This window comes from Eschscholzia californica, unplaced genomic scaffold, assembly GCF_041429995.1.
Source record: "Eschscholzia californica isolate CP2 unplaced genomic scaffold, dmEscCali1.0.p SCAF_2, whole genome shotgun sequence".
NCBI classification, from domain to species: Eukaryota; Viridiplantae; Streptophyta; class Magnoliopsida; order Ranunculales; family Papaveraceae; genus Eschscholzia; species Eschscholzia californica.
The window spans coordinates 48077656-48095608 of record NW_028238309.1 but is presented as its reverse complement, the minus strand read 5'-3'; the positions used below and the strand labels follow the sequence as shown (position 1 = coordinate 48095608).

The window sequence follows — 17953 nt, the reverse complement described above, 5'->3', positions numbered from 1 at the left end:
GCTCGAGCAAACAGTCAAATACAATAACCGAGCTTGAACATCTTACTACTCGGCTCGGCTCGACTCGAGTACACCCCTACTTCCAACTCTAATTAAAGTAGACTTCATTATCTTGTTAAAAATATACATTATCAAAAACGAAATAAAAATTTCCATTCGCGCGGCATTGGGAGATTACCTCTAATAACTCTTCTTGATATATAAGAAACGAGGATGTAACATGTGCTCCTAGGACACAGACAGTATTAGCACACGGTACGCAAAGATGTGCATTTTTCTCTTCAAGATTGACCGTTTAAATTGACAATGAAAATAGGCAAAAAGGAGTTGTGTTCTATTAAATCTGCAAATAAAATAGAATGCTTTAATGGTACAATCAACACAATAATTAATAGCAATTCAGTTTTAGCCTTGCACATTAAATCAACACGTCAGAAAAACTCGATTTTAGTTTCCACAATTCGATTTTAGAAACCTATATGCACACAAAAACTACGTAGCACAAAATAAACTCTAATTGAAATTAAAAATGAAAGCTACAATTTGAAAATAGTTTTAAACTAATAAATTTAAACATACAAACATTCCATATTAGAACATAGAACTCTTTTTAAAGAAAAATAAATGGATTTGTTAAGGATGAGATCATCTCTTCTTGCATCTTAAAAAAGATATTGTGTGATCTACTTTAGGATGAGATCAACATATTACTGGAGTACATTTTCTCACCATTCTCTCTCCAATTGCTCTAAACTCAAGCGATATGTCGCTATATCAGCAGAGGGTTGGGAGAGAGACCAAAATGAAGAGATGAATAGAATTTCTCATACGCATATATCACCCCTTAGTTGAAGAATTGATTGCGGAATTCAAGTTTGGCCTATCCTCAAATCAATATAACAATTGTTTAATCCTGGCAAAACATTTAAGATACACAACACGGATGGTGGGAGCGCATGTAATTACCTGTCGACTGTTGTTGAAGGTGGTGGTGATCACAGGTTCCATCCACCCCTAGACTAATTTTCTTTTTAAGTGACCCCCAGACTAATTTTATAGTATTATGTTTCTTTTCCCATTTACAAACATGATTGAATACCTTTTTTTTTGTTGAACTAACATGATTGAATACCTCAACTCTCAAGAGGTCAATTTCACTAACCGAATTGACCTACTCGTTTTTCCCCTAAAAGTTAGGGTTTAAAGCTCAACTATTCCATCTTTTGTTTTACACACATGATAATTTTTTTGTCATATGCATTTTGTTCCCAATTAGCTATTTCTAAGGGTATAGTTTGTATTTTCTTTTTAAATTGAAGCCGTAAAAATGTTAGTATTTTTAAAAATTTAGGTTTTAGCCTCACTTTGTTATAAATAGAGAATCCGCCCCTAATTGGTGGTGGGTGGGGAGACGCTAATAATCGAACCATCATGCACCATGCCTTTAGAATTTTTAATAGTATGAAAAAGTTATCAATACTATACAACTAAAAATCGAAGAAGATAAGAGCAAATAAAAAAAGCAATAGTTAGGTTAGTCAGCTTTTCTTTTAAAAAAGAATTCTTTGCCTTTTCTATTGCATACCAAACGACAATTATGAAACTATAAAAAGATTATTCTATTACGACATGTTTTATGCAAAGTTAATTTGGAAGCGCTTCTCGAAAACAACGTGCAATCGATAAGAGAAAAAAGTTCATTGGATACTCTTATCCTAGGTTCTATCTTAACTTTAGGAATTTGAGTTACAACTCATGATCAATATTGCAATCCGAAGGCAAGATGAGTCACAAAAAGTATGCGTAAAAAGATATAGACAAGATTAGCTATAAAAGCTTCGACAACAATGTTTGCTAAAGTGTGGCAAGAAATAACTCTAAACACACTAAAATGGAAGCACGAATAGACCGTATATTAGGGCCTGTTCTTATTTTCCAGCTACTTTCACTTGCCAAAGGGATTGCTAAAATTTCTCGTCCCTCTTCCAACCAAAAACTCAAAATCAAACTCACTAACCGAACGAAAAAAAAACTTAATGAGAAATGTTGTAGTTTAATCTTCGCTAATTCACAGGCAAAATCCATTAATCAATCACTAACAACAGTAAAACCATCAAAACACTCCAAAGATGAAAAAGAGAAAGCAAGTCAGAGGGTTCTTTTAAGGGAGTTAGCCCCAAGTTATCTTCGATAAGGGTACCTTTTGAAGTTGAAGTAAACGCTCAAGATTCCTCGTTCAAAAGTACATTTGAAACCTTTCTTGCGCGAGTACTCCCACTCTTTGTTCACGATCTTGAATGCTATGTCTTCGTAAGGAGGTCCGGCATGGAAACGTATAAGACACGTCTCACCATTACTGCCATCTTTATCCATGGTGTAAACAGGAGCCTTGGTTGTGTCTACTAGGTCTGGATAAAAGATGTTAAATTTGTAACCTTGAACTACTTTCGGAGGCGGATTGTCGTGGTCATAGTGGGTTCGGTTGTATTTGTTCCACTCGTACCCAGTATGAACACGATTAAAGTATTTAGGCTTTCTTGGGCGATATTTGTCGTTCCAATAAACCTGTGAATCTAGGTTCACTTCAGCACCAAACCCGAATACTGAATCTCCATCTTCCATTGCCCCCATTAATTTGGTAGCCTTGAACTCCATGTTATCTTCCAGAGGTGTCAATTTTGATGCCATTGCTTCCTGCATTCGCCCTCTGACAGCAAGACGTTTTCGTTCCAGTTCAATCTTGTCATCTTCAGGGTCAATCACTTCTTCATTGTCATCACCATGGACCATCAACTCTGGAGAAAACGAACCAGCCTCATCTTCTAGCTCCTGAACTTCCTCTTCTTGTTCTTTAACAGGTTCAAGCGCGTCTGCTTGAACCTCTTTTTCTTTATTCTCCTTGTCATTGAATTCAGCTTTTGCTCTTTCTCTATCCAACATTGCCATTTCCTCTTCATGTTGAGCTTTTTTAATAATCCTTTCTTCCCTTCTCTTTTTAACCTTTTCAATTTCAGCCATTCTTTCTTTTTGTCTTTTTATCTCAGATTTGATGGATAGTACTGAATCAAGTGGTACACCATTAGAAAAGTCACGTTCGATCTTCTTTCGCCACACAAACTTTTCGATTAAGTCGTTATTGTTGTTGTTGTTGGAGTAACTAGAAACTGTATGTGATTTTAGTTTCTTTGCAACTTTCGATGTTATTTTTTTAGTTCTCTTGGTTAAGTATTCAGTGATTTCTTCATCTGTGATTGTCCTGCTGGTTGACTTCATGCGTCTAGTTCTGTTACCTCTTCCTCTCTGTAACCTCATATCCTGAGTAGTCTCTCTTTCTCTCAATCAAGATGAAAAACGTGAAAACGAAGAAGATGATGAGAAAAGAAGATGAAACTGACCTAAATACGAGTTGCTACGAAACCTTAAATAGAAATTTCTAAATCAAAACGAATAGGACCTACAGTAAACTATTTCTAAACCCTAAACTGATCGCGAAATCCTAAATTGTTCTAACAAGGCGCCCAGATTACACACAAGCCCCTCAAAGTTTGGTTGTAACAAGGCGTCTATAGTAATTATGCTGGGCGTCTTTAGTCCTTTCCCGAATCCCACTCTGCTCTTTCTTTTTTTTGTCAGTTACTATTTTTTATTGTTGAAAGGATTTTGTCAGTTGCTAATTATTGGATTTTCAAAAAAAAAAAAAAAAAAAAAAAACTATTGGATTTTTTCTTTTTTTGAATTGTCATATTGTAGGGGATCTTTGATCATGGAAGACTAATTTTCTTACCGCTCTAATCAAAGGTTGTTGGCTGATTGTAGATTATACGAACATCGTAGAACCTTTTCATAACAATTATTTACGATACATAGTCATTAGAACCGAGAAAGATTAAGACTTCTTATTTTGATCAAAACATTTGAATCATTGAAAGAGAAGAATAAATTACAAGTAACTGTTTATGTGAGAGTAAATGGGTATATTTTTATCAATCTTTACCCAACCTATTTCTATGACAAATTGTTAATGATTTAGCTACACTCTTTCTATACACCTAACATGTGGAGATTATGATTTTGGTCCCCTTGTGACATCCCAATTACGGTCCACTCGCGAATTCTTATTTTGTTTGTAAGTTCATTCGGTAATTGCTCTTTAATTTGTTGGCTAATTCATCCTCTTAATTACCAAAGAAAGAATTACAAAGACGAAGAGATTTACACCATTGGCTATAATGAAAAAAATCAGTCTTAACATAAAATCATAGAAAACGATGAATTAGAAATGTTGGATCATGGTTTTATGAGTTTCTTTGTTAAGTTGTCATAGTTTATTAATCTACTAAGGTTAGAATGTTAGATATATGAGTTTGGTAAGGTAGACATGAGATAAATATGGGAGAGGACGAAGATGGGTAAGAGAGATAAAGATCTACGGGCAAAACATCAACGTTCTTCATTTTAAGTACAACAAAAAAGACCTCGTCGATTTAGTGGAAGTACTTGGAAACAATGTGTAATCTAAAGGAAGGAAAAAATTATGGCGCAAAACATCGTTATAAATATACGGTGTTGCATGTACTGTCAGATAAAATTATGTGTACCCTAGGGAGGCTTGACCAGCCTACAAGAAAATGAAAAAGCAAAGGCAAACCATGGACATCCAACATATAGTTCAAAGAAATAGAGAAACCACAAACAGTTTTTATCGTTACAACACAACATGAACTTCGGAAACTGAGAGTTTTAACAACGATTACTCGTTAGTTAGTCGATTTTCCTGAAACAATCGTCATTGATGACAACAGGCTAAGAAAAATCCTGCGTTTACCTTAATAGTCTTTTCCTGCTACAAGCCTACAACTACACAAAAAAATTCTAGAAGCAAAGACTAACCTTGAATTACTTTTCAACACTGAATTTTTTTCCAATTCGTGACCTTAATTATTGCACAAAAGGGGGGTGGGGAACCAAACTCTAAGATACTTTTTGGGAGAAAACGGCGCCAAAGATATTAACTCAAATGCATAGTAAATGAAGAATTCTTTCTTTGGAAGTTCATATAACATGAAGAGCACAAAGCCAAATAACAGGCATATAGACTTTGTTCATTCGTTGGCCCTATTTTGATGTTGAAAGGCGTCAAATGATTTCCAACCAGACATGGGAACTTGGGTTGAAGACACTAATACATGTCCACAGGCAAAACCAACATATCGACGAATATATCTCAATGAAGACTAGCTAGAGCTAAGAAGTAATTGCTTTCAAGAGAGAGAGCAACTATATAGGGTTTTGCCAACAACCCTTGGTTGGAGTGGTAAGAGGTATGTATAATCTTCCACCTAGAGGTCAAGGGTTAGAGGCACACGCTGAACAATTAAAAAAAAACTATATAGGGTTCACCAAGCTAAAATCTTCATCACAAAAGAAATTCTTATAATTTGCTATATAAAGTCAATCATGAGTGGCTACTCTCATGAACCTATTCATTACCATTTTTAAGATATATAGATTGCTCCAAATTCCAGACATTGAAGATCACAAAACCGGTTTCTACTAACATAGTATTAGTGACACAAAGATTAAAAGCAATGAATAGAAAGCACTTATCCCCTCTAATTACATCTCAGGTAAGAAATGACCTAATGCTTTTCATGGAGGAATAGTTCATTACTGAAAAGATAAATCTAAACCCACATTTGAAAACCCTAGCTACTTCAAAATTTTCAAGCTGATTAACAAGATTAGAAGGCAAAAGACAGTGGGTTTCCTACCATACACCACAAAATCACATATATAGATAATCTAATTCAAACCCTGGCCATGAATTCAAATGCTAGAACAATCAAAATGAAATCAAATAATACCTCAACAGAAACAGTAATTGCAAATCACAATGCTAAAGATTGTGAAGAAACTAAACCTAATAAACAATATAATAACCAAGAAAGGTGTAACATTTCTCATTACAACACTAAACGTAATCTTCAGACATGTTTCAAAATTGGAACCAAACTGAAAAATCTCCATTTTTGAAATCACAATTGAATAACAAAATACCCCATTAAGTTTGACATTAACTATCTAATAAACATAACTACTAACCCACAAAATCTTATCTTCTTCTTCAGAATCTTCGTCCACCACCACCACGAGCGAAAGCTGGAAGAGGAGCAAGAGTGGGTTCAGATTGCTTAACAACACCGGGAAGTTCAGCCATACCCAGAGCAGCAAGCATATCCATGGTTTCTTTGTCAACTTCAATGATATCAGTTTTAATGGCGGATTCATTAGGAACAAAGTCCATACGACGTTCACGTTCTTCTTCTTGAAGTTTCAGTGAGATCCCACGAACAGAACCTTTTTGGGTTCTCTTCATTAGATGGGTAGAGAATCCAGCAATTTTGTTTCTGAGACGTTTTGATGGGATGATTGCAACTTCTTCTAATATCTTCTTGTTGGTGTGGAAATCTAAAGTCATTCGAGAGTAGTAACGCTCGATCACTTGTCGTGATGATTTCTTCACTGTCTTGGTTCGAACACGACCCATGGTTGCTGCCGCTGTCTAGAGAGAGAAATGAGTAGAGTATTTCTGTAACTAGAGAGAGAAAATGGAGGGAGGCGACAGCGGAGAAGGAAGGAATAGTGCTAGGGTTTCTGTTTTATACTTGAGGGAGAAGGTAAACCATGAAAATGTAATTTGGGCTTACCTGCTACTAGTTCTCTCTATTTGGTTCCCGATTCCGGTTGTGAGTAATAGGGATGTCAACGGGCGGGTTTGGGACGACCTTCCCCAAGTCCGCCCCCGTTAGTAAACGGATTTTACCGTACCCATTCCAATATTTAGTTGGGGTAGGTATTTAATTACCATATCCACCACGACTAAAAGTTAATCAACCCTTATCGACCCGTCCTGCTCCGTCTAACATGAAACGGGGCAAGTCGGGTCGAGTTTAAACACATTGTATCAGTATTTTTGTTTCAAATTTTAATTTTAGAGAGAGAAAGGAACGATAGAAAGGACAGGAGAAGAAGAAAGAGAAAGAAAAAAGAAGAGAGAGAAAGGAAGAAGACTTCTTTTTTAGGTTAATAGTGGCTGGCAGGAATTTTTATTCCGGTTGGCGATCTTTCACCGAAGAAGAAAGGTGAGGTGGAAAGGAGAAGAGATAGGGTGAAATGTCATTTATGCTTTTAAGTTTTTTGAGAAATAAACATTTTGGCCCCCATGGTACTTCTAGAAAAAATTGGGCAGGGTGGGGTGAATGCCATTTATGATAGGGAGATTTGCAGTTTGGACCCCCTTTCATATAATTGACTTGTTGTTTGGACTCCCTTTTTCTAAAGTTGCTCTTTGGACTCCTTTTCAAAAAAAAAGTTAGATATAACAGTTTGAAAACACATGGGAGGTGAAAATACGATTTTACCCTAACAATAGGTGAAAGTACGATTTTACCCTTTATGTAACCTAACCCAACCCAACCCAAGTAGTTAACTCATCAACCCACGTGATTACCCACCTCCTCCCCTTAACTCATCAACCCAAGTAGTCTTCCTTTGTGTAGTTCTTGTGTTAGTAGTTTTCTCCTCAACAAAAAAAAAACAAGAAGTCATTCTTGAAAAACAAACTCTCTCTCTCTCTCTCTCTTTCATTATTCCCTCACACTTCACCTTCCTTCCTGTACTCTTAATTCGATTTCTTCAAAAGTGATTCTTTTCCTTTAGGTTATAAAGATATATCTATATAAATCCATTTAAATTCCCTCATATTTTTAGTTGATTTTGGCATCTACTGTAAATCTATCTTAGACTTTAATACCTAATTTTCCCTTCATTTTCTTGGGCTTTCCTTGGACTTCAGAACTCATTAGTGGTGGTTAAGCTTTGTCAAAGCATTATTAATACTAACACGCACAAAGTATATGGACTCATCACAAGAAATATTTTAGGAGAATCAGGGATTGAATTAAGAAGCTGAATGGTAATACCTCTATTTTTATGGCATAATTGAAGAACTACGTGTAGGGTTTCAAAAAATTGGTTAGAGGTTTTGGCAAAAAAAATTATTCTAGACTCGCATCATTTGTTCTTCATCACATTCTAGTTAGGGATGTCATGAAAGATCTAAAAACAAGGATAAAAAAGAATGGCACAAGTTCTACTACAATACTAAATTTATTGTTATGATGTACTTAATTCATCAGAGATTTATCATTCATGAATGAGAGATTTTATAGGGCCCCCTCATTTTTGTTAAAAGGCCCCCCCTCAATGATAATTTACCAAGTAAAATGGTTCATGGGGAGGCCTTTTAACAAAATTGGGGAGGCCTTATAAAACTTCCCTTCATGAATTTACTAAAGAGGCTTCTCTTAGCTTGTCCTGTAGTTTTACTCATAATTTGATTTCTATGGAGCTCACTCATGGAAACAAATCAGAGATAGAGACTTGCTGTGTGGGGTAATGTTGATTCTAGAGAGAGAGAACGGTTAGGTCTGTGAGTATAACTAAGGGGTCGAAAGTGCAATATCGATTATACAAGGGTAAGCTGAGAATTTTGTAAAGTATAACTTTAGAGACGGAACATTGTTGAGTGATTCCGCTAAAAGGGAGTCCACAACGCAATTTTGTAAAAAGGGAGTCCAAACAGCAAGTCAATTACATGAAAGGGGGTCCAAATTGCAAATCTCCCTTTATGCTAGTATTAGAGAATCGAACATGGACTCTAATAACACAATAAATCCACTATTAACACAAAATTGGCCAAAAGTTCTAAAAATTACAAATTTTAAAATGTACCAAACAAATCATTTTGTATAAACCATTCTTAAGTATATCTAGAAATTTACAAAACAATCGACCACATTAGTGATACATTTGTATATTTGTACAAGATAAAAACAAATATTTAAAAAAAATTAGACTTTTTACCTATTTTTTTTATATTAAGTACAGATCTTAACCTCATTTAATTTTTATTTTAGACTATTTGTCTACGGACCTAAAAAATCACTCAATTTGTTCTGGTATTTAGCTCCTTGAGCATTTTCGTAATTTATAACTGAATGCGAAAGAGTCCTAACTTATTGCAAATCAGTTGCATCAGGTTGGGAAAGAGTTCGTAAAAAATATTTGCATCTTTCCATTTAGATTTTTAATCGAATAAAAAAAATTGTTAGAAATGTGTGAGTTTTAAGTAGTAAGTTGTAACCTAACAAACCTTCCAACTTAGAGCAAGTCCAGCCTCAGCCACCCGCTCCAAGCCCAGCCGCTTGGAGCGGAGGCTGGGGCTCTTCCTTCAGTCGCCCCTAATGTTAGGGGCGACTGAAGGGGTCCCCATGTGACCGTTGGGGATCCCAACGGTCACATTGGGGACAGATCCAGATTTGTTTGTTTTTTTATTTAAAAAAAAAAAAAATTAAACAATTAAAAATAATTAAAAAATTATAAATAACTTAAAAATCAAAATACATTTTTTGTAATTCTAATTAGTTTTAATTTTTTTTTTTAAATTCTAGAAAAACATAAATATTAGTAATTAAAATACATCTCACTAAATGTCGGTCCCCGAATATATTTTTTTCGAAAAATAGTTCAAACACGTATTTTATATATACATAAAATCACACACGTTTTTCGCACACCAACGAAAAGTGCACACACGCGTTTCTCACATGAACAAATTTTCGGCCTCAAGAGAGGCTGGAGCTGAATTTTAGAGGCTGAGCTGAGGCCAATAATTTTAGGTGAAAAAATGGTTTTTTCGGCCTAAGACAGGCTGGGATTGGACTTGCTCTTAGAACCTCTTCTTGTGGAAATGATTACTGAAGGAAGTTCTAACTTATGAGTGGCAGGAGAGTGGAGACTTATTTTCAGCCCTAATCCGAAAATTCACCCAATTTTATAGCAGAAGAGATCTTCTTGTTATTGTTGTTGTCTAAATGGGGGGATTTCTTCTGCGTTATCTATTTTTATCAACCTTGATATTCAATCAGGCACTGGCTACGACTGATAACAGCAATTTGAAGTCCGATGTCGATATACTGACTCCGAAGTTACTAGAAACGGCACGAGATTCCGAGTTCTTCGATTGGATGAAGATGATCAGAAGAAAAATCCATCAATACCCAGAGCTAGCTTTTCAAGAACACCAAACGAGTCAACTCATCCGATCAGAGCTTGATTCACTGGGCATCGTCTATACTTGGCCAGTTGCTAAAACTGGTATTGTTGGTTCCATTGGTTCAGGTGCTAAACCATTCTTCTCCCTTAGAGCCGATATGGATGCCCTTCCTCTTCAGGTTTTCTCTCTCTCCCTAATTTAGTTGTCTGGGTGTTTGATGATCTAGCCATTGAACAATTGAAAAATGAAAATTTGGGTAAAAAAGTTCTTTTGATTTAACTAATCTTCTATGCATAAATTGGATCATTTGGTAGGAACTGGTTGATTGGGAGTACAAGAGCAAGTATGATGGTAAGATGCATGCCTGTGGTCATGATGCTCATGTAACAATGCTTCTTGGAGCTGCTAAATTGCTTCAACTTCGAAAACACGAACTAAAGGTGAGTATACCTCCCTACCCATCTTTATTTAGTGAGAAATTCCGCCATTAACACCGAGTTTAAGCTGTTTTTTTCTCTCAATGTTTGTTGTGAAGGGGACTGTGAAGCTTGTTTTTCAACCAGCAGAAGAAGGTGGTGCAGGAGCACACTACATGCTGAAAGAGGGTGTTCTTGATGATGTTCCTGCAATATTTGGGTTACATGTTATGCCTAATATTCCTACTGGTACAATTACTTCAAAACCTGGTCCATTGATGGCTGGCGGCGGACGATTTTTAGCCACAATTCGAGGGCAAGGCGGACATGCAGCGAACCCACACCAAACTAAAGATCCAGTTTTGGCAGCTTCATTTGCAATCCTTGCACTCCAACAGCTTATATCTAGAGAGTCAAATCCACTGGAAGGCAGAGTAAATTTCTTCTTGTTCCCGTTATGATGTATTTATAGCTGTTATATTGTACCATGATAAAAATTCGTACGGCTATGTTTCGCATGCGGGAATTGAATCCGATTACCAGGATTTGCTTTCGTAGTGGAGTTTGGAGCACAAGAATGCATCAGAAGTCATTCTCAAGGAGGAACTCAACCCCAGGGGTGTGGGTGGGCTGTGGTTCCCTTTCTCATGAATTAGATAATTTACTTACAATATTAAACTATGTCAATCCTATTCCTGACCAGATCAAACAATACAGTAAGGTATGCCGATTGGCAAAAATCACATTATGGTATCGCGATTGCCAAAAATCACATTACGGGATCGCGGTCCTTTCACACGTGCCAAACATGGTCTAGGCATATACACTATACTGTGCAAGAATTTTCTAATACTTTTTACACCACCAATCATCTAAATTTGGTTCTATAAATCTATACTAACATTTTGTATTTTTGTTAGAAGTTAGAAATATCAAGTGACATCTCTTTTACATTTTGACAAATATATCAGGTGGTTACAGTTGCGTTCATTAAGGCTGGCGAAGCGGGAAATGTAATCCCAGAATCGGTGACATTTGGAGGCACCTTTAGAAGCATGACTTCTGAAGGTCTCTCTTACCTTAAGCAAAGAATCAAAGAGGTAGCAAATAAAACACTCAAATATATCTGGGATCTCCTTAGCTTTTTCATTTGGGTACTTAAAGAAACCTTAGCGAAACCTAAAATATATTCCCTTTGGCAGGTTATTGAATCACAGGCAATTGTACATCGATGCAGTGCTTCTGTGGAGATCGTAGGGGATTTACCGTACCCTGCTACTGTGAATGATGAGAAAATGTATGAGCACGCAAGGAAGGTTGGGGAAAGACTTCTCGGTGAATCGAATGTGTATCTAAGTCCTATGACAATGGCGTCAGAGGACTTCAGCTTTTACGCACAGAAGATGGCGGGGACGTTTTTCTTTATTGGGATTAAGAACGATACTATGAAATCAGATAAGCCTTTACACTCGCCTCATTTTGTTCTCGATGAAGAGGTTCTTCCCATCGGTGCAGCTTTTCATGCCGCTGTTGCCATGACTTACTTGGAGAATCATATTGTTTAGTCTCTATACTAATTCAAAATTTTTCTCTTGGGAAGTGCAAGAGTATATGGTTCGAGGATCAAGTAGAAAATCGGTAAAACAGGATGGACAATGTATCAACACAACCAATAGGCCTTATGGATATTCAAGTTGGGAAAATTTCTCGTCTCAGAACTTCTATAGGTGATAATCATCAAGTTTGTTCCCTTGTGATACCACGAAAGCTCCATCAAATTCTCAACAAAAGGATAACCCGCACCGGTAGTGAAACCAAATAAGTTTGGCAAGTAAGTAGGTCATTCCTTATTATAACTCTTGTTTAAGTGTCTGGGTAGTGTACTTTGTATCCATTGATATATTGGCAATTAGGTATTGAAATTTCTATGTATAGAAACGTGCATGAATTGGTTCTTTAGCCTTTTTCGGTTAGATAGTGCTCATCACATGAATCACAACATAATCACCATTCGACCTGCATTTTTATTAGCAACTATCATTTCATACACTATAACATAACAATAACTCTGCGTAGAACTAGAAGCCGCCATAGATATGTTCGTCCCAATAGTTACCAAGACTTGATGAAACGACAGGCTTGTCCTTTCCAACTGACTGTTACTGTCTTCGACTCGTTCCACTGGTTTATGACTGCTGCGATACGTTACCATTTTTTGGGTTCCAGAGAAAAGATCGGTATTAGTATGCAATGAGGTTGTACTACTCAATTGTCTCACAGTTTTGACTGTCAATCTTCGAAGTAAACTCAAGCTTCTTCCATATATAACACAAGAATCCTCTTGGGCCAGTGTGGATTATTTATTTAAATTCATTTTATTATTGGCATTCAAGAGAAAGCCCATGTTTTCTCTGATGAATGACTGTCAAAACTGTGAAACGGAGAATACAACCTCATCACATACTAGTACCAAACTTCACGCTCGAATCCAATTTGGTCTATCTACCTCATTGTGCATGCAATCAAGGCGATATGTCTCGCCTTATACTTGTTACCTCAGGAGCGAGATCATCGTCTGATTGCTTCCCCGTCAGTAAACTTCCGCCCTATATATATATATATATATATATGTAAGTGTGTGTCCTTTGCTCAACAAGGGAAGGGAAGGAAAAGTTGAGGGGATAAAGAAATCCATTGTTGGTGGGGAATGGAGTTCATCTTTTTAGCTTTCTCCAGACCCTCCCTCTATAGAAATATCTATAGGGAATAGAAGGGGATTATAAAGGTAGAGTTTTGAAAACTTGTGATTGAGACTAGATTCAAGTATTATTTCTGGCTTGGAAGTTAAAAAGAAATTGATGATTAAAAATTGAAAGAAAGAAAAATTGGGGACTGGATTCAGAGGGTTTATGATTTGTCTTGTCAGGAGTCTAGCTGACTCACTGTTATTTGTTTACACAGACAGAGGTGGATTCTCACGACTTTCAATGAAAATATCCGACATTAGGTCAACTTGGACATATTAAAGTTGTCTCTTTAGCTGTAAGCCATCAAAATATGATGGGTTCACACAAAACCATGGTTTCTATTGACGTGAAATTGAACCCATAGTATCTCGCCATTGTTTGTCTTTTTCTTATTTCACAGGCACAGAGTTTTAAAGAAAGCAGTGGTGGGACAACAAAATATTATGGGTTATTTACCAATGAACCTCTGTTATTTAGGGACATTAAAATTACCCTCAGAAATAAAATTGTATATGGCGTTGACATCCATTATCGAATTATCTGTTAAGTGGCTCTCGTGTCAATAACATGCGTAACGTATGACAAAAATATCTTTCATGAAATATTTAGGTTAGCTTGCAGAGTAACCTCTTGTTATTTAGCAAACTTTGGACTATACCACCAAAGTGAAAATATTTTTGGATTGACTTTCATTCTCAATTATTCAGTCAAACATCAACAAAGTGGGTCGAGTGTCAACCACCTGCATATTTCTTTTATATCATAACAAATCTAAAACTAACTAAGGACTAGACTTTGTATCTAATGATTATATATCTAAGATCTTCTCTAATGTCTTTACTCAACTAGACTTATTTGACGATCAGATATTGGGATAAGTCTTTTCTTTATATGTTTCACATCTGTAGCCTATCTAATATACCTAGCCAGATGAGTTCAACCCGTCTTTGACTTTGGGTAGCCTATTTTCCTTAATATTACTGGCTTATTGAATTCAGGTTCTCAGACTAATTTCAAGTTCATGGACCAATCACTTTCTAATAGATAATGCAATTTGAAATCTTAGATTCTTATGCTGTCAGATTAGGATGATTTTTCCATCGTAAAACTATATCTGAAGACCTATAAAAAATTAAGAAATACGATACCGCACGCGAACTATTTGATTGGTATTGTACAAAAAAATCGAGAATGAGAGTCGACCCTAAACATATTTTTGTCTTGGGGGTGTAGTCCTACTATCTGCTTTCTCATGTCCAACTCTGGCCATTAATTTCAGCCACTAGCTTTGACTACCACTTCCCGTCATCGCCGTCATTTTTCTCTTTTCTTTCTTTCTCTATCTATTCCAACGAAGGGGACGGTCCCCTTTCGGCGGAACAGAGAGAGAGAGAGGAGAGAAATGATGATGGTAGTCGGTGATAGTGCTGAGAGGAGCCCTGGACGCAATAAGAGTGGGAAGGGATCTCAAAGTGTGAGTGTAGTCTGTGGCATGGAAACAAAATCAAACATACCAACTCCCTGCAAGCTGGTGCGCTGTTCATCTCTTGGGCTACGGCATTCAGCTGCAGCTGCTGACCCCGTCCCTGCAACCTCCCTTGTTGATTATGATCATGTTGTCGCCCTTGATTACCAATTCGAGTCTCATTCTTCTTAGGACAATCAATTGCTCTATGACCCTGCCCATGACAAGTGTAACACAAATTCCCTGGAAAGCTCTCTGTCTTCCCCAGTTTCCATTCAGTGGTTCTGGTTGTCCACCAGTTGCTACCACTGCTCTATCATCACGATCTGTACGAGGCCTCTTGCCATCACGTTGTCCATGATAGCGGTCACTTCGATTCTTACCACCGTTCTTGTTGTTATTACCACTCCATTTCTGGTTATGTCCCATCTCTCCCTTGCCACTCCTCTGCTTCCTCATCTCTTGAATGTAGTCATCTTGTGCCTTAGCACATGTCACCACTTTCTGATAAGTGTCGAAACTAGGTTGCCTAATGATTTGTCTCGCAATGTTAGGTAACAACCCATTCACAAACCTTTCAATCTTATACTGTTCAGTAGGGATCAAGTGAGTTGCAAATAATGACAGTCGATGAAACTCCTGCTCATACTCTAAGACTGTCTGATTCTCTCCCTGCTTCAAATTTTGAAACTCTCTTGATACTTTCTGTTGTGTTGAATATGGAAAGTAATTTGCCTTGAATACATCCTTAAACTGTGTCCATGTCATAGCCATAGGATCTACTAACCGAGCCTCTGTATCCCACCAAGAAGCGGCATTTCCTTCCAACTGAAACACTGCCATTCTCTGCTTATACACATCTGAGCACTCGAGATTCTGCAAAATTTTATCCATCTTCTGGCACCATGCATGTGCTCCTAAAGGTCCCGCGGTTCCATCAAATACAGGTGGCCCCATCTTCGTGAAATGGTGATAATGTTGCACCCAAGTCATCTCAGTCGGTGGTCTCTGATTCACCACCGGTACCACAATACCTCCTGTTTCCCGTGTTGGAACCTGAACCCGATCCTGCATTTTAGCCTCCGCTGCAATGTTGATCAAATCTTGCAATGCAGTTGCGTCAATGGTCACCGTTGCCCCTCCATTCAGATTTTGAACTGGAGTTGCACTGCTCTCAGCCTGCGCCGTTGTACCCACAGTTCCTGTTGATCCTCTTTCCTCGGCAAGGACTCCTCGACCCATCGCCTTGCCTGCACCTCGGCATGTCCCCCTGCCTACACCTCGGCCTGTACCTCGACCTGTACCTCGGCCTCGGATGCGAGCACTACGACGTCCCCTACCAATAACTCCATCTCCGTCCATGAATCTAATCAAGAGAAGAATAAGGAGATAAACTAAATTAATGTCACGCACAAAAACCAAGGAAAGATTAAAGTGCCACTACTGCTTCTAACTGTCTAATAGCCCTAGACGCAATCCCTAGGATTTATGAACCTAGAGCTCTGATACCACTTTGTAACACCCCAAATCCAGATTTCCACGTCGGCCGCAATGAAAACCTAAACTTAAAGCATTTCTTCGCAGAACAGTAAACATATACGATACACTCATCCAGGAGACAAATAGTATCGAACATGAAGCTCAAAAAGTAACAATAAATCAACTACTGAAACTTTACCAATTTCCCAAAACTCACAGGATGTCTCTAAATCATAGACACAATTGTCGGACAAGATAAAACATAAATAACACCAAGTGTTTAGGAGATACAACTCCAAATAACTACCTAAAGAAAGAAAACCACTAAAGAAATTCCTCCAAGGCTAACTATCACTCAAGCAGGTGGCACTTCCCAATTTCCTTGTCCTGAAAAATAAAAGGTTGGGTCAGACCCCAACAAGTAGATTTCGAAACCTCTAAAGCCTCAATAGACAGTTTCAAGAGCTACCAAAACAAATAGACAACCACTTATCATGAGAAGATGTCCAAGTATAGTATCCGATTTGTGACCATTAGAAATAAGATGTACCACATATGTAACAAACAACAAAAAGCGACATGACGAGTTGGTGTCCACCTTATGTAAGAGTGTGGCCCACAAGGTCATCCATTGTGTTAGCGCCGACCCCATACGCTCCATACCTATATCACATCCGGTAGAGAGGGTCGAACCAACCACACTACTCTTACAACCCTTCACTAACTCCATCACGTCACACATACATAATATCACACCATTTGTAATAAACAACCAAAAGCAATATGACAAGTTGGTATCCACGTTGTATGAGAGTGTGGTCCACAAGGTCATCCATTGTGTTAGCGCCGACCTCATACGCTCCATACCAATATCACATCCGGTAGAGAGGGTCGAACCAACCACAAAACTCTCACAACTCTCCACCAACTCCATCACATCACACACATATAATAGCATCACACCACAACATACATAAATCAAAATCATATTCGATAACATATTACGACATACGAGTTCCATATTTGTAATTTTGCAAGTAATGAATCAATGATGATAATAGCCTAAAATTCTCATATCATGTTGAGTTCTAGGGCATGTTCATGTATCTATATAAAGAGTATTGTCCAATAGTGAGAGCCATATAATTATAAGAGCTATATACTAAAATCATGGAAAATAGAGAGGTTTAGCCCTAAATATCATTGTAATACATGAATCTAGCATGGCAATGTAAATGAAGGTGGTATGGTTCATCAAATATGTCATTTGATGGGCCTAAAAGGTTACCCTAAAAGGTCACCACCCGCAAGTATACGGGCGTCAAGTGATAGTTCAGGTAAGACCGGTTCGTTCCTCAGAGACTAAGTTAAACTAAATTCTAACCTTAAAACTATTGAGATTTAAAATTGGTTTGATGGTGGTAAAGTAAAAATAAAATATAAAACTGAAAATTAAATAAAGAAATAAGTCGGTATTCAGAAAAAAGGGAACCTAAGGTTTTCGAATCCGTCTTCCTAATAATTCTAACGACAATTTAATTTTGATCTAATTAGAGAGTTCTTTATATAACTCAGGTTTTAGTCCATGACCGGTCTAAAAACCCGGAAGATTTTATCGTTAAAATGGTAAAAACTTCAATAAATTAATCGTTAAAATAATTATTATGACTTCATCTAAAACCCTAGATATAAAAGACTTAGCTACTCATGCTAGAAACGATAAACATTT

At 37.3% G+C, this 17953-nt stretch overlaps 3 protein-coding genes and 1 pseudogene across 4 annotated transcripts; 1 reads left to right on the top strand and 3 right to left on the bottom strand.

Annotated features, from left to right (window-relative positions):
- Nucleotides 1–2046: 2046 nt before the first annotated feature.
- On the bottom strand, nucleotides 2047–3434 carry LOC147558570 (splicing factor Cactin pseudogene; annotated as a pseudogene). The gene has a single exon (XR_015233499.1). The product of XR_015233499.1 is annotated as a splicing factor Cactin pseudogene (transcript).
- Nucleotides 3435–5936: 2502 nt separating this feature from the next.
- On the bottom strand, nucleotides 5937–6732 carry LOC147558569 (small ribosomal subunit protein eS17-like). Its single transcript, XM_086660270.1, has one exon. It carries the CDS (start codon nucleotides 6545–6547, stop codon nucleotides 6125–6127), a length of 423 nt encoding a protein of 140 aa, XP_086516396.1. The 5' UTR covers nucleotides 6548–6732; the 3' UTR covers nucleotides 5937–6124.
- A 2318-nt stretch (nucleotides 6733–9050) lies between these two features.
- On the top strand, nucleotides 9051–12492 carry ILR1 (Peptidase M20/M25/M40 family protein). The gene is made up of 6 exons (XM_086660268.1): nucleotides 9051–9227; nucleotides 9795–10295; nucleotides 10432–10557; nucleotides 10653–10967; nucleotides 11505–11633; nucleotides 11736–12492. The coding sequence occupies exons 2-6, from the start codon at nucleotides 9936–9938 to the stop codon at nucleotides 12096–12098; spliced, it is 1293 nt and encodes a 430-aa protein (XP_086516394.1). The 5' UTR covers nucleotides 9051–9227; nucleotides 9795–9935; the 3' UTR covers nucleotides 12099–12492.
- A 2346-nt stretch (nucleotides 12493–14838) lies between these two features.
- On the bottom strand, nucleotides 14839–17316 carry LOC147558567 (uncharacterized). Its single transcript, XM_086660269.1, has one exon. It carries the CDS (start codon nucleotides 16105–16107, stop codon nucleotides 14842–14844), a length of 1266 nt encoding a protein of 421 aa, XP_086516395.1. The 5' UTR covers nucleotides 16108–17316; the 3' UTR covers nucleotides 14839–14841.
- Between the last annotated feature and the right edge of the window lie 637 nt (nucleotides 17317–17953).

Bases quoted from the DNA above. Each gene is read 5' to 3' on its own strand.
- LOC147558567 (XM_086660269.1), bottom strand. From the start codon at position 16,107: ATGGACGGAGATGGAGTTATTGGTAGGGGACGTCGTAGTGCTCGCATC.
- LOC147558569 (XM_086660270.1), bottom strand. From the start codon at position 6,547: ATGGGTCGTGTTCGAACCAAGACAGTGAAGAAATCATCACGACAAGTG.
- ILR1 (XM_086660268.1), top strand. From the start codon at position 9,936: ATGGGGGGATTTCTTCTGCGTTATCTATTTTTATCAACCTTGATATTC. The intron at 10,558-10,652 runs GTGAGTATACCT...TTTGTTGTGAAG, and splicing joins TTCGAAAACACGAACTAAAG to GGGACTGTGAAGCTTGTTTT. The intron at 11,634-11,735 runs GTAGCAAATAAA...TCCCTTTGGCAG, and splicing joins TTAAGCAAAGAATCAAAGAG to GTTATTGAATCACAGGCAAT.